This window comes from Crinia signifera, chromosome 1, assembly GCF_055691185.1.
Source record: "Crinia signifera chromosome 1, ASM5569118v1, whole genome shotgun sequence".
In the NCBI taxonomy this organism is placed as follows: domain Eukaryota; kingdom Metazoa; phylum Chordata; class Amphibia; order Anura; family Myobatrachidae; genus Crinia; species Crinia signifera.
Genome location: NC_139217.1, coordinates 406,320,016 through 406,340,301, shown reverse-complemented (window position 1 = coordinate 406,340,301; position 20,286 = coordinate 406,320,016). Strand labels below are relative to the sequence as shown.

The window sequence follows — 20,286 nt, the reverse complement described above, 5'->3', positions numbered from 1 at the left end:
TATATATATTTTTAAATAAATTTTTAAACATATTGTATTTAATAACTGTTTTAGATTAATTGTATGTATTCTGTGTATTTTAAATGTGTACAGAGTTTTATACTATTTTTCTATTTTTATATATTGTATAACTGCGGGATAGTGCAATAGAGGGTCTGTGAATCACTGCCTAATTAGAAGCCGGGCATAGGTGAAAATCTATAGGTCAATGGAACCCATGTGATCATATCAGTCACCCTTTATATATCCTGCAAGTAAAGAGGCGGATCATCTTGAAAAAGGATACACCAGATATCCGAAACGCGTTGATGATTCCACAACAGAACCGCCGCAAGCAGTGAATGAAGTGAACAGCGCAAGGTCCGGCATCCCGTCTACATCATCGTCTGACGGAGACCAGCCAGCGTCTACACTCCCTGCCTGAGTACTCGTGTCTGCAGCACGGACTGCTCAGGCAATTGGAATTCACTCACCCACGCATTATCCAAGTTTGGATTTTAAACCTTGTCTACCTGTACCTGTACCTGTACCGTTGTGTGTTGGAATAAACCCTTTTGCATCTGACCGCTGATTCCTGATGTGTTGGACAAAAGATACCCTTATGTGAACGCGTGACTGAAATCACAAGTAAGTTGAGTTCATGCTGACATAAGATCCTATGCTGAGAGGGGCGTGGCTTGGCCGGGAAGAAAGATGGCAGCACCTCTCTGAGCTCTGGCTCCTTGCTGCACCAAAAGTGCATTTACGCTGCCCCAACCCCCCTCTCTGCTCCTACCTGAGGCACAAGAGCCCTCCTGACATCGGGGGACAGGTCGAGCGTGGCCACGGAGCCGGGAGACGCCGCTGGCGGGTCTCCGCAGGTTGTGGCCTAGTCTCCCTAAAAGCCGGGACCTAAATTTATCACCTCCCCGCCGCCTGAGCTCCGCGGCGGAGATCGCGGCGGAAAAGGCCCGGGGACGGCACTTTCTCTGCCCAGGGAGGGCTGCTGCAAGGCGGACCCCCCCCTGGCATTACAGGAGTCATCCCTGCACCCCCCAGGCTCCCCATCTCCAGCAACACAGCCCAGGAGGCTCCAGGACAGAGGTAACGGCGGCCATTTTAACAGCCAGTGCAGGCTGTCAGTCACCCACACACGCAGCCCCTACCCACAGGCCAGCATTGCGATTAGCCCTTACCACTCAGAGGTCTCACTGTTACCCCCCCTGACACCCCTAAGCAAGCCCACATTACTGGGCTTAGCCAGGCTGCCCTTTCTTTATACAATAATTGAAGAAGCACAGTGAACGGCGGCCATCTTGGTTGGGGAAGGGGGTTAACTTGCAGTACTGGAGACTGGGAGAATTGGCAGGCACCAGCCTAAACCCTGACTGCCACCTCACTTGTCACCCTACTAGCTGGCCACCTCAGCCTACCCCACATCTAGTGCCCAGGGGCGCCCTCCCTCATTCTGGAGACCTACTTACCAACCCAAGAGGACTATGTGATACCGCTCCCTATGCCCTAATGCAGAGGCACCGGGCACCCCAATCACCAATCACTATGCGGATATTAAACCGCACTGATGCACCCATGATATAATCCTACCCAAGGAACCGAAGACTGTGCTCTCCCTCCCTCCTGATCCAGTGAAGTCCCCGCCCTTTCACACTCCAGTGGCTATAAGCTGTACAATGCCATCCAGGCGCCAGAAAGACGTGCCAGGGACATCAAAATCGAACTTCTTTAAGCTTCCGTCTCCAGTGCAGGGGATTGCCAGGAAATCTCCGGCCACATCTTCCTATAAACAACCGCTAGCACCTAGCACCTTCGCTGACGCCTCTTCACCACCCCCCGCGACTCTGCCAACTATGGGTGACAATGACCCCCTAACAATAGGAGCCATGAAACAACTCTTGCAGGCCTTCAAAACAGACTTCTCACAGGAACTCAAAGCAGCTGTCCAATCTTGCCAGCAGTCCATCGATGCAGTGGGACAACGGGTTGATCATTTAGAAATCAAAATGGAGGAAGTTGTGAAGTCCCACAATGAGCTGATTGTTTTACATGAAAAGTTACAGCAAGAGAATGTCGCCCTCCGCAGTAAACTAGGCGAAATGGAAGACAGGTCCCGTAGAAATAATATTAAGATCAGAGGCATCCCCGAATCTGTCACCCCAAACGGCCTGGTGCAATTTGTGACAGACCTGTTCACAAAGCTTTTACCAACGGTACACATCTCAGACTTTCTATTAGACCGCATCCACCGTATCCCCAAAGCCAAAAACGCTCCACCGGGTGCCCCACGAGACACCCTGATGAGATTTCATTATTTCCACATCAAGGAGCGGGTTCTGCGAGCAGCAAGATCCTTAGACGAATCCGAATCTATCCTGGGAGAGCTACAGATCTTTGGGGACTTTTCCGCTTCTACTCTGGCAATGAGAAGATCCTTTGCGTCAATCACTAGATCCCTCCAGAATGCGAACATTTCATATCGTTGGGGCTTCCCAACAAAGTTGATAATCAAACGTGACGAGACCACCACCATTATCACTTCCCCAACAGCAGGTGCCAAAATTCTGGCGGATTGGGACATAGCTATCTCCCCGCCTTCTGCCAATAAAGTGGCCCAGGAGTGGTCTACGTCTGGACATACTACGTGAACGTAATGTATATGATATGCTTGGCTCAGTTTATTTTTCTTGAAATGTGACAGTTGTTTATGTTTGAACATTAAGACCCAGCTACCCACAGTTGACTTCTTCCGCCTAGGAGCTTTGGACGAGGGGGACGTGCGACTCATTCAGTACCCGGATATAAATCTCAGATGAGTCAGGGATATGGGTCCGTACCCCCTCTCGGCCAACTACGGGTCGAGTGTGTCTAACTAGTAGACTAGTAGACTAATGTGTTTAACGCTTAACAATATTCCGGCTATTGATATGGCATGTTCTTCTATCTTGTTACCCATGTTTGTCCTAGGATTACACAGCCGTCTGCTGGCCTAGGATCTTTCACGTTATTAGAACTAAATTCAGTTCACTACACACGTTTATTGCATTGGTGTGCTAAAGATATATTAATATTTGTTCTATGTTTATCACCGAGGGCCCCCCGGTACAGTCCTGTGCTTAGGCCCACACCCCTATGTGCCGCCAAACTGGGCGGCCTTCTTTAACACCCTTAGGGTGTACGCTTCTATGTATATATTCCCTGTTTTACCTTTCCTCCCCTACTGAACCCACTACTCAGCTTCAGATCATCTGGAACCATCTCTCAAAACCCGTCCCTGCCCACAACACTTCGCATCAATATTGGTACGCTACATCTGGCACCACCTTTATTAGATATACAACGCAATACTTGGTTATGCTTTTCTCTCATCCCAGTTTTAAAACTGTGGCCACGTGTGCACGGCCATGCACCTCTGGCTATATGAATATACAGGCCCGAGAGTCCTTGGGGTTTATCCATAGATATGACATCGCCCACCCACTAAAGTACGAGTATCCATGATCTCGACAAAGCTTAAAATACTGTCACTAAATGTAAAGGGCCTAAACTCCCCCAATAAGCGGAGAATGGCACTGACTCACTTCGCCAGGCTCAAAGCCCATATAGTAGCAGTCCAGGAGACACACTTTATGGCCTCAGCACCTCCCCGCTTCTATGACAATAAGTTCCCAACATGCTTAACAGCTAACGGTCCAAAAAAAAAAGCTGGAGTAGCCCTTCTCCTCTCTCAGGCGTGTAGCTTTTCCCTGGAGAAACAAATTACAGACCCGGAAGGTCGATATTTAATTGCTATAGGACAAATAGATAATAACCCAATCACGATCGCTAATGTATACGCTCCCAACACCAAACAAGTCCCATTTATAAGGAAATTCTGTTCAACCCTCCACTCATCATATAAGGGATCACTGATCATTTTAGGTGACTTCAATTTAGTCTTAGACCCTTCAATGGACAAATCGACACCCCGCTCTGCCCATGCAACTCCCCCCACAAGAAACCAATCGCAGGCATTTCAACGCATATTACATGAGTTTGGCCTTTACGATGTCTGGAGGGCAAGGAACCCTAACTGCAAAGACTTTACTTTTTACTCAGCGGTCCACAGAACTTTTTCTAGAATCGACCTGTCCCTTTCAGACGGGAGGACCCTCCAACAAATTAAGAAAGCAGACATATTGCCGATCCCATGGTCAGACCATTCAGCTATCCTGCTCATTTGGGATTTAAGTTTGGCAAGATTGCCTCCTAGACCATGGCGACTGGCCGGGTACCTTCTGTCTGATAGAGACTCTAAATCCCTAATTGATAAATCCCTAGCTTTGTTCCTAGAAACCAACTCCCCTACTGAGACCTCTCTTCCCACACACTGGTGCGCCTTAAAGGCAGTCCTTAGAGGCTCCTTTATCCAAGCTGCAGCTCAGAATAGAAAGAAACTAACCAAGAATCGTGAGGAAATTGAAGCCAAACTACTAGACCTAGAAAATAAACTTAAACTAGATCCAACTAACAGATCCACGTACCGAGAGCTCCTTAAGATGAGGAATGAGTGGAATGCGCTATCAATGTCAGAGGTTCGGAGAAATCTGTTTAAGCTAAAACAAAAATTTTATACTCAAGGTGATAGAGCAGGCAGATTGTTGGCCAGAAAATTGAGAGGGAAGCAAGCAAAGGAACGTACTAAGCAGGTCACTAACCTGAAGGGAACCACAGTAACGGACCCCCTTGACATAGCCAATGCCTTTGCGGAATACTATTCCTCCCTTTACAACCTCCGCCATGACCCTCTCACCCCCCAACCCAATCCAGAATCGATTAAATCTTTTTTACGTCACATCAACCTCCCCTCACTAGACCAATCCACATTACACAACCTCGAGCGCCCCTGGTCTGAGAATGAGGTCCTCCTAGTCATTGATAACCTTCCAACAGAAAAAGCCCCGGGTCCAGATGGCTATATTAATAAATTCTATAAAACTTACCGAGACCAACTAACTCCCTTATTAACCCCCCTTTATAATGAAGCATCAGCGCAAGGCTCATTCCCAGCCGAAATGCTGGAGGCACGAATCGTTACGTTCCCAAAACCGGGTAAAAATCCCAAAATTCTAACGAACTACCGCCCCATAGCTTTGCTAAATACCGACGTGAAAATTTACGCTAAATTAATAGCGAATAGACTTAACCCAATCCTCCCACATCTAATCAACCAGGACCAGGTGGGGTTCGTGATGGGACGACAGGCACCTGACAACACGAGGAGGACTATACATCTTTTGGATACCTTCTCCGTGTCAACGGAGCCGCTACTATTCCTATCACTAGACGCGGAGAAGGCGTTCGATAGACTCCATTGGGGATATTTACAGGCAGTCCTGCAGAAATTTGGAATTAAAGATAGAGCCCTATCCTCTATTATGGCCCTCTACTCCAACCCGTCGGCCAAAGTTTTTGTGGACGGCATGCTTTCATCCTCTTTTGTAATATCTAATGGCACCCGTCAAGGGTGCCCACTATCCCCACTAATGTTTGTTCTCGCGATTGAGCCCCTAGCAGAAGCGATCAGGTCAAACCCTGAGATCAAGGGCCCCTACCTGTGTAGTCGCTCATATAAGATCTGCCTATTCGCAGATGATGTTCTCCTCACCATTGCCAACCCTCACACCTCCCTGACCGCTCTACATAAGACTCTCCATACGTATTCTTCCGTCTCTTACTATAAATTAAATAGCTCCAAAACGGAAGCTTTACCCATAAATATGCCGGCAAACATCCTAGCAGAATTAAAGCTAAGTTATGACTACTCGTGGCAGACGAACAGCCTAAAGTATCTAGGTATCCACATAACCCCTAAAGTATCGGATATAATCACCGCTAACTACCTCCCACTACTACAGAAATTCTCCCAGATGACCAGCGAATGGATGCTTCTTGAGACCTCGTGGCTTGGCCGAATCTCAGCCCTAAAAATGATCCTACTACCTAAGCTACTTTATCTTTTTAGAACTATCCCTATCCTCCTCCCAAAACATTTGCTAACTAAATTTAATACAGCATTCTCAAAGTACGTTTGGAGAGGCAAGAAACCTAGACTAGCCAGAAGCAAAATGTGCCTCCCTAAGTCAAAGGGAGGATTGGCATTTCCAGATCTCCTTTCATACCAAATAGCATGTATTCTAGCCCCGCTCCATGCTTGGTTTGTAAACGATGATACTAAACCATGGGTCCTCCTGGAAAGAGGAATCTCTTCCCCGATGGACCTCACTGACATCTTATGGCTCCCCCCATCGGAATCTCCAAACTCTATTGAACGCTCCTCTATTCTATTATCCACCAGACGCTCATGGCTAACACTGGTATCGACAATACCGGAGATATCCCTCCCTTCCCCCGATTTGTCCTTAAAGGGAATAGCCCACATGATTCCAAACCTATCACTGGATAATTGGGTTGCCCAGGGCATCCCAACATTAGGAACTATCCTCAGAGAAGGTTCCATGATCCCATTTGGCGATATCCAAACCTCCTTCTCAATCTCAGCTAAGCAGTTTTATAAGTTTCTACAATTGCGACATTGGGTACAGAGCACAAGCCCCCCCCCCCACAAAATAGTGCCAATTCCCAATTACATACATCATAGACTTACAAGAACAAACACCAAGGGCTCCATTTCATGGTGGTACAATGTATTAACGGACCCGCAGCACACGGTTAAAACACGCTCCCAATGTAAATGGGAACATGACCTTATGAGCCCTCTGTCGGATGACGAATGGAAAACCATCTTCCACAACTGCTTCCACATCTCCAAATGCCAATCTCATATAGAGCAATTCTTTAAACTAGTTCACAGGCAATACCTGACCCCAGCCCTCCTCCACTCAATCTGGCCATCTACCCCCAACACATGCTGGAGACAATGTGGAGGAGTGGGAACACTATTCCATATATTTTGGTTGTGTCCTAAGCTGAAGGGAATGTGGACTAGGATATTTACTTTACTCTCAGACATCTCGGGTGTCCCCATATCCCAACATCCGAAAATAGCTATATTCCACCTATTCCCAGACTTTGTCCCTAAGGATACTCAATATGTACTCGGCCATATTCTGATAGCGACCAAGCTGTTTTTGGCCAGTCACTGGCGAACCCCCCTAGTTCCAACGATCCTAACTATCGAAGAAGCGGTCCATAACCACTTCCGATTCGAGACAGAGGGCTCCACCTATGTTAAGCCCTCCACGCCCTCTACAACTAAATGGTCAGCCTGGCTCGCTTATACAATAGCAAAGGCCTAAACATCCACCCCAAAAAGAATTACCAGCACATATTCCATTTACACACCCCTTCTAGAGTTAATTATTGCTGAAAGTGGGATGTTACCGTTGACCTCTGTATCATTATAACCACATGTCTGTACCATGTATGTATATTGCTTATTACTGCAAGTTGTAAAGTGTTGCTCCCCCCCCCTTCCCCCTCCCTTCTCTCCCCGTCTCTTCATTCTGTATCCCCCCTCCCCCGTAGCTGTCTATTTGACATGCTGTTGAAAATCTAATAAAAATTCAATCTTTAAAAAAAAAGATCCTATGCTGACAAGCTGTTTTGAAAGAAACCATTACGTGTACACCTGCCAGAATTATACTGTAAGTTAAGTTTCTTCTGATAGGATTCAACGGATTGATCATTCTGAGAGGACTATTAAAGAGAGGTCCTTTAGAGATATCTTTGATTAGTAATAATCTCAGCGCAAAGCTCCTAAATATCTATCTTCTTTACCATTGTTCTCTGGGGTTGGGCGTTAACCCCAATTAAGGAGACTTGCTGCACACAGTCAGCGCAAGTTTCAGAAATCCACCAAATCTCTGTAACAATCACCCAAACAGAATATTTTTGTATAAAACTAGTGATCACATGATAAATCAAAAAATACCACAATTAGGGAGGCCACTCTGGGGTTTGGAGACTGCACATTCAAAACTTTTATGTTTCTTTTAATGCTGTGCAATGCACAAATAAGATGCTGCCTGGCTGTGTCTGCCCTCGTTTGTGATGTCAGAGGTCTGCCTGCCATATACTGCATGTGCCCACCAATCCCCTCCTAGCTACCGCATCGCTCCCAGGCAACCACACCAATCCCACCATAGAAGGATCCTGCTGCTGCCTGATACCACCGGTCAGCCACCGTGTAAGTGACCCCGCAGGGCAGAGGGTTGGAAGAAGGGGATTTGAGTTCTACTTTTCACTGACAAACACAATCCCGGGTATCCCTAGGAATCCCTAATCGAAACATGTACGTGGGACTGTTAGTTTGTGGTGGTGATATGCAAGGGAAATGAAAATAGTGAAGGAGATGGAAAGTCTAATAGTGCTTAAATAAGTTATCAATGTGTAATAAATATTATAATATAATGTTGCAAATTTTATTCCTTGTTTTTCAAACAAATCCAGAATTTATCAACTAAAGCAGTGGTTCCCAAACTGTGTGCCTAGGCACCCTGGGGTGCCTTTAGGACACTTGCAGGGGTGCCTTGGGTTGGTGGACCAGGATCAATTCATATTATTTATGGTCAATGTACCAGGCAAAGCCAGTGCTTGTGGCTGCCAAACGTAATATATATGGACAAACAGAAGCAAATCCTGTCCCTCACCAGATAACTGTGACATATAAACACAATGCACTTAATTTAATATTTTTTTTCTGAATTTCTCGATAAGAAGCATTTGGCCTAGGGGTGCCATGAAAATATTTTGATGCTCTAGGGCGCCGTGATTCAAAAAAGTTTGGGAACCCCTGAACTAAAGAATAGAAATACAACGTAGTGTGTACTTTTAGAAAACATCAGTTAAATATCAATTAGTATTAACAGCCAAGGGGGCTGCCACAGCAACTGTTCTTTGGGTACAATATTTAACTAAACTTCAATGAACTGACTTGGCTGTATCTGTATTTATTTATACTAAAAGAACAGTCACTGGCATTTTTAGGATTTTTACTTTGAGGATCTCACACAGCAACATTGGCACTCAAAGGGTTAATATTGGTGGTTGGAACAAACTTGGGTCGAGTTGGAACAGTTTGTCCCAAAATCTGCTCCCAGTGGCCCTTATTCAGATCTGAGCGCAGTACAAACTTGTTCTCAAAATGGGCAAAACCATGTGCACTGCAGGTGGGGCAGATGTAACATGTGCAGAGAGAGTTACATTTGGGTGGGTTGTGTTGAAACTGAATTCTAAATTACAGTGTAAAAATAAAGCAGTCAGTATTTTCCCTGCACAGAAACAAAATAACTCACCCAAATCTAACTCTCTATATACATGTTTCATCTGCCCCACCTGCAGTGCACATGGTTTTGCCCATTTTGAGAACAAATTTTTACTGCGATCAGATCTGAATAAGGGCCAGTTTACGTAGAAGGTCTTGTATTCCTTCTAAAAAAAAAATGTATTCAAAATACTGATAGTAAGTATCAAATGTACATAAGTATTAGTGCTTGTTTATCCATTGCAGGAGTACAGGTGTTGGGATAGTACTGGGATTATACCCATAATCCCCCAAATGGATAGATACAGTAAACGCTAATATTTTACTTCCACACATTTTCTACTTACTATTGGTCTTCTCCTTACCCCAGCCAGAGCCCCATGAGCTTATGAAAGCATCCATTTTCCTGAGACTCCTCCCATATTATTACAGCCTGTAAAAACCTGGATGATGCAAGGGAGGACCAATCAGAAGCTGCTCTCACACCCTTGTTTGTCAAATTTTAAAGTGAGAAGCAGAATACATTTTCAGGACCTGCGTTACAAAATGCATTCTTGTAGCCCCAGTTATGACAGTTAGATTGATTATGTAGGTCAGTGATTTACAACCTTGGTCCTCAACTATTCACATTTGCCAGGTCACCCGGTAGGTGCACAGCTGTTCTCATTACTCACTGACACATTTGTAAAGATCCACAGGTGGAGCTAATTATTTCACTTGTGATTCTGTGTGGAGATCTGGAAAACATAAACTGTTTGGGGTACTTGAGAACCGAGGTTGGGAAACAGTGATGTACAGTAGGTAGTAGAACTTAAAAAAAAAAACTAAATAAAAAAAAATCTGAAATTCATACTGATATACCAAATGTGAACGCAACAGGAACTTTGAATATGTCAAATTAAGGTGTGCTGCTATCTGCAGCTGGTTAAGGGATTGTCAGTCCCTTAAAAATGAACAAGATAAACAAAGGGTATAACCAGTGCTGGCTCTGCTTCTCAAATGATTTGAAAAAGTGACGGTTTGTTTCAAATCAATTTTTTTTATGTATTTTTATTTGACAGTTTCTCCCTGTATTAACTACACAGCTGCAACCAATTCCCAATTGAAGTTAAGGGGTATATATATGACACATGGACTCACTTCATTCTGCTCCTGATGAAGCTGGGAGACCTTTCCCAGAGAAACGCGTAGAGCTTCAAAAATTTGCTACACCCTTGACACCAACTATACTCCTGAGGATTACAAACAAAACAGCTACACTGGATACGGGACTTGTCATTTCTACCTGGTCATCCAACATATCACCTACCTAAAGGATTAAACCAGCAGCTATCATTCCATTTCAGCCAGGTTTACCGGACAATCAACCAGAACTCATCTGCTAATATTGCACCTCTTCTCTGGATATCGGATACATGGTAATATATTGCTGCCCTATAATAGAGACATCCCTCCCAGTTGCATATATTTATCCTGGATATAGAAGTATAGTATATCGGTGTCATAAGGGTATATATCTATTTTATACCCACATATCCACATATTTTTTATGTGTCCATTTTTATATGTATGTTCTTATTATTTTTTTACATTTTTTGATTTGAAAGCAACAGGAACTTTACTTAGAACCTGTTGCGCATTCATCTGCGCTCTGCTGTATCTAGCTATGTTTTTAATAGTATCTATTTCTGTTGATGGCAATTTCACTTTAATTAAGATTTCAGTTTAATGAGCGTCCTTTCATCTGAGACATGCATTAAACTAGTGCCGTTCTACTTCCCAAACAAAGTCAATAAAGGAAATGAGCTACAATAGAAGTGTGTTGCTTCTTTACAAAGGCAGTGTATAAGCCGTATGCTTATCTGCAGAGTTCTTGTCAATGTCAGTATTTGTTTTTGTCTTTTAAACTGCTTGTGTAGTTTGCTTGTTTGTTACTGTCTTTGTTGACATTTGATGTTTGTTCACTGCTCACTGACTGCACCAAAACAAGCTTTATTCCATCTGTCACTGTTGGCTGTGACATTTTCCTCCTTCCTTTAAAGAAAGAGAAAGTTTTGATTAAATTTAGGACTCGTTAACACATATGTGCTGGGAAGATGGATGACACAAAAACCCAAATATATTTTATGGCTGCTTATTTAATATTTTTCATGTCAAGTGATTTTACCTATAGACTTATTGTAATGATACTGCAGGTTATTGTACATGAAATAGGTTGCGCAACATTTAAAAAGATCAAAGATGGTGTTAAAGTGAAAACAAACCCTTTTTTTCTAGAAATTGTTTCTACTTTTTCTTTTCCTTGCAATAATTCTATCATTTACAATAAAGCTTGAAGAGAGATACAGTTTTGATAGATAAACTACCAGCCAATTAGCTTCTGCCTTACATTTTACAGACTGGGGCAGATTTATTAAGCCTAGTGAAGTGATAAAGTGGCTGGTGATACCTCACCGACCAATCTGTTCCTAGATGTGGTTTTTCATACATAGGGCCGTATTCAATCCCTTGCGAAATCCATTTTTTCTCTAAAAAATTTCGTTTTTTCGCGACGAAAAGACTTCGTGTATTCAATGTTGTGATTTTTCACGCATGCGAAAGTTTTAAGTTTCGCTTGCGTTTCGCTTATTTCGCTTGGTCAAACCCTTACATTTCGTGGTTTTTTTTATAGATTTTTTCGCTTTTTCGCACAAATGTATTCAATCGTGAGATGACGAAATTGTTATCTGCACATGTTTGATCCGTTTCTCCATTTTCATTTCGACGCCCAATGGGTCACGAATACAAATTTTTATTGAGTGATGCCTCCTTTTAACCTCCGGAACCTAAACATTCTTGTTGGAGAAATGTTTGCCTCTTTATTAGTTGCTGTTTTCCTAAGAAGGGGCATATATAAATTGTTATTAATACACTTGATTTCCCATCATGCATTGGTAAAGCACATGTTATTTTTTCCCAAGATGCTGTTCACCCCTCACAGTGCCTCACTCCTACGTTTGGGACTTCAGGGAGTAGCAGCTTATTGCAGTCAGCTGTATTTGGAAGCGTTTTTTTAGGGCAATTTGCGTTTTTGGAGAAGAAATAATTATTTTTCAATCACTGCCTACAATAATGGAGTATTTTGCTGACTTGATTGTGATGTTCATGGTCCTATCGACATACATGCTGCGATGCAAACGTCGTCGCCTGGCACGTGGATATCAGCATCATGGTCAGGGGCGTGGATATCAGCATCGTGGTCAGCATCTGTCTACATTTGGTGAGTCAGTGCGTGTTTCAATTCCACGTCCACGCCAGTATCGTACTAGGCGTGTACTGGACGGTCTCTCTGAGGCGGAAGTGATAGGTACCTTTCGCTTATCGTCTCAGGATATCTATTCGCTGTATGATCTGTTGGAAGCTGACCTGGAACCTCGGGTACGGTCAAATCATGCAGTCAGTGGTTTCCAGAAACTACTGGCTGCATTGCAATTTTTTGCGTCAGGCACCTTCCAGCCTACTTTGTCCCAGACATGCGGTTTTTCTCAGCCAACAATGTCACGCTGTTTGTCCCAGGTCATAAAAGCTTTCCGTAAATTAACGACCCAGGTTATAAAATTCCCAGACACTGACAGCGAATGGAATGAGATCAAATTTGGTTTCTTTCAAAAATGGAAATTCCCCAATGTGTTGGGCGCGATAGACTGCACCCATGTGCGACTCACACCTCCGAGGGAATCGGAAGAATGTTATCGGAATCGAAAACACTTCCATTCCCTCAATGTACAGATGGTGTGTGATTCCACAATGAGATTATTGGACATTTGTGTGGGTTTCCCTGGGTCGACCCACGACTCCTTCGTTTTAAGCCAGTCATCTCTATTCCTGGACTTTGAGGAAGGTCGAATGCCAGATGGCTGGCTGTTGGGTATGTAAGTTTTCATTATTTTTTTTAAGTTGCTACTGTAATTAAAAAAGTCTAATACCTTTTCAATTATCCCTTTTAGGTGATGCGGGTTATCCGAATAAACCTTGGCTGTTGACCCCATTACCTGATCCTGTAGGTGATGCCGAAAGAAGATACCAGGAGGTTCACATTGCATCGAGGGGTGTAATTGAAAGGACCTTCGGTGTACTTAAGAGCCGGTTCAGGTGTTTAGATATCTCCGGCGGGACCCTCTTATATTCACCGGGAAAAGTTTGCGGCATTATTAATGCCTGTTGCATTCTGCATAATATCTGTGTCGCAAGACGTTTGCCGGTGAATATTCATGCTGGTGTTAGCCAGGATGGGGATCTTTCTTCGGTATTATCTGTGGGTATGGAAGAAGGAGCAGAGACCAGAAGGCATCTTATTGACACCTTCTTCTCATGTGAGTATATACAAATCATCTGTACACAAACACACACACATATATATCTATATATCTATATATATATATATATAGATATATATATATATAAATATATCATTTATCTACATAAATGTTATTTACCTTTTATTTTACAGAGTTTGTTCTTGATGGAGTTCATTACAGTTCATTGAGTTTGTTTGCCCAGTTGCTGTTATTACTGTTTCGTGTTTGGAAGTTTTATTTAAAAGTCCTCTAAAGTGATAATAAATTTCAAAAGATTGTTCATTATGCAGGTGAGATGTGATCTATTTACATTTTTGTTGATTGAAAATTCATATGTCCTGTTTTACATTTTCACATACTTTCCATACAGGTTGTTGGTGGTTATCCCTTTCTATTGTCTGCTTTTAAGGATGTTTCTGTGGAAGCCTGGTTACCTTGGATGAGTGATCTCATCTCCGTCTAATCTGGTGAGTTAGCCATATTCCAAAACTGTGTAGGGGATTCCGGTGTCAAGACTCCTACCCATCCAAACAGTCAATAACCTGTGCCCCCCGTCTGTTTTCCCTTGCAGGATGTGCTGTGTGGCTGCCGGACCTGCTCAGTTATGACCCTTCTGCCTGCTCACCTTTACGGATGGATCTGTTGACGGTGGGATTATCTGCTCCTCTGCTGATGAAATTGGTGAGTATGCTAATCTGAACCCCTGCCCCCCTGTAAAGTGTGTGCGCTCAGTGCGCATGGGAATCCGGTGTCAAGACTCCTACCCATCCAAACAGTCAATAACCTGTGCCCCCCGTCTGTTTTCCCTTGCAGGATGTGCTGTGTGGCTGCCGGACCTGCTCAGTTATGACCCTTCTGCCTGCTCACCTTTACGGATGGATCTGTTGACGGTGGGATTATCTGCTCCTCTGCTGATGAAATTGGTGAGTATGCTAATCTGAACCCCTGCCCCCCTGTAAAGTGTGTGCGCTCAGTGCGCATGGGAATCCGGTGTCAAGACTCCTACCCATCCAAACAGTCAATAACCTGTGCCCCCCGTCTGTTTTCCCTTGCAGGATGTGCTGTGTGGCTGCCGGACCTGCTCAGTTATGACCCTTCTGCCTGCTCACCTTTACGGATGGATCTGTTGACGGTGGGATTATCTGCTCCTCTGCTGATGAAATTGGTGAGTATGCTAATCTGAACCCCTGCCCCCCTGTAAAGTGTGTGCGCTCAGTGCGCATGGGAATCCGGTGTCAAGACTCCTACCCATCCAAACAGTCAATAACCTGTGCCCCCCGTCTGTTTTCCCTTGCAGGATGTGCTGTGTGGCTGCCGGACCTGCTCAGTTATGACCCTTCTGCCTGCTCACCTTTACGGATGGATCTGTTGACGGTGGGATTATCTGCTCCTCTGCTGATGAAATTGGTGAGTATGCTAATCTGAACCCCTGCCCCCCTGTAAAGTGTGTGCGCTTCCGTTCTTAAAAAATGTCAGGAAACAGAGGTTAATATTCTTCCTTACCATATAACTTGATTTACGGATGACATTTTGGCAAAACGTGATTCATTTATCTATATTTTATTCTTGAAATTAAACTTTGTCCAAAGGGGTGGCCTGGAAAATCTTCTGAAAATGTAGGCTGCTGTTATTTAAATTAGATTTGTAACCTCTAGTTCCAGGCAAGGTAATCTGGAAATGTCCACAAACCCACACTCCCATAGATATTACCTTTCTCTGTTGTTAGCACATGCCCAATTAAAGTATGGGTCTCTGATATGTAGCTATGTAGGTAGTACAATATTTACAAATACACATCTGCAGACATGTGATCTTGTGGCAACCTTTGCATTTTATTATGCACTGGTTAAAGCATTGCGCATGCTGGGGGCATAATCAAGGATAACCTAGTTACACTGCACACTAATTTTCCTGTGCCACCTAAACATCTGTATTATTATTTATCCATCTTATCTGCTCCAAGTATATTCTGTCATTCACCAACACTCATTGCAAATGTAGCAATCGTTCTTTTCGCACATCTGAACAAAACCAAACCATATTTCCTGATTTTTTTTTTATTAAAAAAAAAAACTTGTACGCTGGTGGCTGTAAAGATATTTCCAATAGTGCAAGTTGGTCATCCTGAGTAACTGATGATGCTGAACAAGCTTTTTTTTATTCTGTCACTCTAAAATGAGGTATCTCCTATAAGCGATATCACATGCACATTACTATTGTAGCCAGACATTAAACTTTTCAAGCGTACTCATATTTCTGCTTGTTGACAGAAAATTTAACATTATTACGATTATTTTTTATAAATGCTGTTATTTCGTAAAAAATTCTAACATTTGCGAACTTCTTCTGTCTTTAAAGGGTGTTGTCTTCAGAATATTGAAATGAACCTCAACATTGTACTGCAGTTCAAAGCGGACCATCGAACCCAAATTTTGAAAAAGTCAAAGAGATTTTAAAACAAATTTTGTTCCAGAAAAAATAAAATTAAAACTGGTTAAACTTTGAAAGAAATTCTTGTTTTCTTCACAATTCCTCAAATGGACATCTGAAATGATATTGATAAAGCGTTAAACAAATTGCTGTTGTGTGGGTAAAAAGTGAGTACAAGCAGATACAGCTGAAAAGGCCATTAACACATCCCAACATGGCAGTACCCTGTACTTCTTCTCACCTACATTCCATTATGGGATGTGGGTGAGAACTCGCACAAAGGGCACTGCCGTGATGGAATGGGAAGTGTGGGTACAAGCAGATACAGCTGAAAAGGCCATTAACACATCCCAACATGGCAGTACCCTGTACTTCTTCTCACCTACATTCCATTATGGGATGTGGGTGAGAACTCGCACAAAGGGCACTGCCGTGATGGAATGGGAAGTGTGGGTACAAGCAGATACAGCTGAAAAGGCCATTAACACATCCCAACATGGCAGTACCCTGTACTTCTTCTCACCTACATTCCATTATGGGATGTGGGTGAGAACTCGCACAAAGGGCACTGCCGTGATGGAATGGGAAGTGTGGGTACAAGCAGATACAGCTGAAAAGGCCATTAACACATCCCAACATGGCAGTACCCTGTACTTCTTCTCACCTACATTCCATTATGGGATGTGGGTGAGAACTCGCACAAAGGGCACTGCCGTGATGGAATGGGAAGTGTGGGTACAAGCAGATACAGCTGAAAAGGCCATTAACACATCCCAACATGGCAGTACCCTGTACTTCTTCTCACCTACATTCCATTATGGGATGTTTGGTGAGAACTCGCACAAAGGGCACTGCCGTGATGGAATGGGAAGTGTGGGTACAAGCAGATACAGCTGAAAAGGCCATTAACACATCCCAACATGGCAGTACCCTGTACTTCTTCTCACCTACATTCCATTATGGGATGTGGGTGAGAACTCGCACAAAGGGCACTGCCGTGATGGAATGGGAAGTGCTCAAAAGGATATTTTTATAAAAATTAGATGGACAAAAATGTTACCCTATTCTGGTGGTGTAATACACTCCTCTTCATTTTCAGCGATCTTTGAAGCCAGCTTCTCAGTCGTGGAAGGTGATTGTATTGGTTGCCCAGATACTGTTGCTGTTGGAGGATAACGGCCCGGTGGCAACATTCCTGGAAACCCCGTATACATTTGTGAATATGAATAGGTTGCTGAACCTGCTGTAAGGGCAGTGGTCTTTCGTTCTAACTGTTGATGACTTGTTTGAGCATGGTGTGAATCCGATCTACGTTGAGCTTTATTGGCCATGTTCTCAACAATCAATTTTAAAGATGTGGCAATCAAAACAGAACTTGATGCTGTCTGACGTTGGCATTCTGCCATCACATTCAAATATGTTGCAGAATGTTGATTTGCCTCTGAAATTAGCATTAGACTACTTGCTTGACATGATGTGTTTTCTACTAATTTGTTAAGCGCAGTCGCCATGATTATCATAATATCCTGAGATGCTTTGTTGTCTTTTTGACGGTTAACTTCATTCTCTTGCACTGTGGTAATTAATTCTGTTAATGAAGTTTCCAGGCTACCCATACTTTGCTGTAAAAGAGTGTGGAATGATTTGTGTCGATCCTGCATTTGATCAGAGAGAGCAAGGATGTGCTGATATTCTGCATCTGGAATCTCTTTGCTAGTTGTTACTTGCACCCTTGGCTGTCTTGCTGTGAATAAAGTTAAACAAATTACAGTTATATGGTTTAATAAGTAATTTAAGAGTTTTTTAGATGAATGTTATTTATCAAAACACTAATTACCAATTGGTGTAGAAGCTGCTTGATGCTCATCATTCTCTTCATTGGAATTATTTCCGATCAAATCTGGACTAAAACATGGATCAATACAGGAGGACATTCCTGCAATGTTCATTGGATTGTCATCTATAAATAAAATTATAAATTGAGTTGTTTCAATATATATATATATATATATATATATATATATATATATATATATATATATATGTACACCATGGACATTCAACTGTGGAAAAATAAATATTGTACCTTCAGTCGGTGTTGGTGCATTTTCTACTGAATCAACACTGTTTCCTCGTGATTTAGTTTGATGCAAATCTCTTGATGATGTTTGTTTTTCAGGTAAACTTGCTTCAAAACCCTGGAAAGTAGTCTCCGCTGAACTTAAAAAACAACTTGGTATGCTTAGCATTTCTTGGGTTCTACTGGGTGTAAAGGCGTTCTTTTGAAGTGCTGTTACAGCTGTTTCATTACAAATGCTTTGACCAATAACTGGACGATCATCTGCAAATATAATTTAAAAAATTATTATCATTTAGAAGAAATACTTATGAAATTATTATGTAACAATATCAGGTCAATAAGCACTGATTTTTTTTGCTAGTAGTTCAAAACACCACCCATCAACAAAGTATAGTGTGTCGACAGCGTTGCATAGCCGAGCACTTTGTAACGCCATCATAAATGCTGTTCATCTGCGAAAATAACCTGCAGACGAATAGCTTTCCAGGTGACATTGACGCAGTATAGCGTGTGGCAGCACACAATGGGCAGCCATACATACTTGAGAATTTGGCTTAAACCTCAGTTTCGATCAAGTTTCATCTCAGACCAGAGTGTTTGGGTCATACCTGAAACTTGAAGTGTAAAATAAAATTGTATTCACCTATTTGCCTTCTTTTATTGTTTCTGTCTTTCATTACAGATCCTCTTTTCCTTCTGGAAGGCTCCTCTTCGTGCACAAAATCTCCCTGACGTCTGGAGTCAATTCTGCCTGCTACGCCTGTAACCATGATTGGGTTTAATCTTTTTTTTATAACTTCCTCCCATGAAAGCCAATTCACTTTCAGTTCCGGCCCTCCACCGGTCCCCATTTCGTGCCTTCGTTGAATTCCTAATTTTTTTTTAGTTTGACGACGGCAGTCGTTATATCTCTTCATGCAATGCTTTGCATCCCTGCGTATTCCAGAAATCGATGTTACTTTCTCAGCAATTGTGTTCCATATTTTTCTTTTTTGTCTAGGAGCAGTAGTTTGTGCCCTTGGCCCGAATAGCATGTCGTAGTAACGATCAACTAAATCAACTAAGGCAAAGCTTTCTGACTCATTGAAACGGATTCCTCTCTGCATCTTCTTGCAGTTTTCTTCTGCAGATCCATCTCCGGGAGAATTATGTGATCCACCTGCATCTGAATTTCCATCATTATCACGATTGCCTGTATGCCTTGGAGCTTGTGGTTCTGTACAACGTATTTCATGTTGGTGACCATCTTCTTGACGCCTGTGTCGAACAGTTGTATCATGCCTACGAGAATGGGTTTCTTCATTTTGCTAATAAAAAAGATACAAAGCCAAAATATTAGCATCATTCTTTTGAAATAAAAACAAGAAGTATACAGTATTTAACTTACTTTGGTTTGAGAATTTGCAGAAGTATTTTCCTTTCGGCGAGATGATGATATTTTTGATCGCCACAATCTAAATTCTTCACTGTCCTCCCAAGCATTATCAAATCTTCCTAGCGATTCCTCAGATGTCGAATTTTCATAAAGATTAGGGCTTCTCATTCTTGAAGTCTGCGTAAATAATGTACACATGCAGCCATTGAAACAATAAATATAAAATCAATGTAAAATAACAGGTAAAGTCGGACAACAATTGTGACATGCCTATAAGAAAATGAAAATTAATTAAATACATTTAATGGACAGTGCATGTGAATGCAATAGTGGGGTGGTACAAATTGAGGAGAACATTACCTTTCTTTTGGACTTCCTTAATTTGTTGCATTCTTTTGTGCTTGGACCGGGCACATTGTTTTCCTCTGTGTCTTGCCCTGACTCATTGGATAACCTCCGGGAATCATCCGAATGTGCTTCCTGCTCATTGAAATGTCTTTGAGAGTTCCTCAACATTTCTATGAATGAAAGTGAAATATGTTCAATCTCAACTTATCACACTAATGTTTGTTGGAAAAAAAACAGGGACAATGCCAATATTGACCCCACATGGTACCCCAAAGACATCATTCAGCAGCTCTGCAGCCCCCAAACAAACCTTACTACAAGTGTACAGTAGGTTAAGAGCCACACCCTGATGTGTGGTGGCAAAAAAACAGGGACAATGCCAATATTGACCCCACATGGTACCCCAAAGACATCATTCAGCAGCCCTGCAGCCCCCAAACAAACCTTACTACAAGTG

General features: G+C 42.7%; 1 protein-coding gene and 1 long non-coding RNA gene across 2 annotated transcripts; one reads left to right on the top strand and one right to left on the bottom strand.

Moving 5' to 3' along the window:
* Positions 1-13,571: 13,571 nt before the first annotated feature.
* LOC146016377 (uncharacterized) lies at positions 13,572-14,383 on the top strand. The gene is made up of 3 exons (XR_014449275.1): positions 13,572-13,611; positions 13,749-13,886; positions 13,967-14,383. It is a non-coding gene; the product is annotated as an uncharacterized LOC146016377 (long non-coding RNA).
* Positions 14,384-16,976: 2,593 nt separating this feature from the next.
* On the bottom strand, positions 16,977-20,094 carry LOC146016361 (uncharacterized). Its single transcript, XM_083151726.1, has 6 exons — positions 19,842-20,094; positions 19,494-19,658; positions 18,750-19,413; positions 18,113-18,367; positions 17,864-17,986; positions 16,977-17,770 (listed from the first exon to the last, which is right to left on the bottom strand). The coding sequence occupies exons 1-6, from the start codon at positions 19,995-19,997 to the stop codon at positions 17,088-17,090; spliced, it is 2,046 nt and encodes a 681-aa protein (XP_083007852.1). The 5' UTR covers positions 19,998-20,094; the 3' UTR covers positions 16,977-17,087.
* Positions 20,095-20,286: the final 192 nt, after the last annotated feature.

Coding starts and splice junctions, on each gene's coding strand:
- LOC146016361 (XM_083151726.1), bottom strand. CDS start 19,997: ATGTTGAGGAACTCTCAAAGACATTTCAATGAGCAGGAAGCACATTCG. Junction 19,414..19,493: donor CTGCAAATTCTCAAACCAAA/GTAAGTTAAATA, acceptor CTTTTTTATTAG/CAAAATGAAGAAACCCATTC. Junction 17,771..17,863: donor AGCAGCTTCTACACCAATTG/GTAATTAGTGTT, acceptor CTTTATTCACAG/CAAGACAGCCAAGGGTGCAA.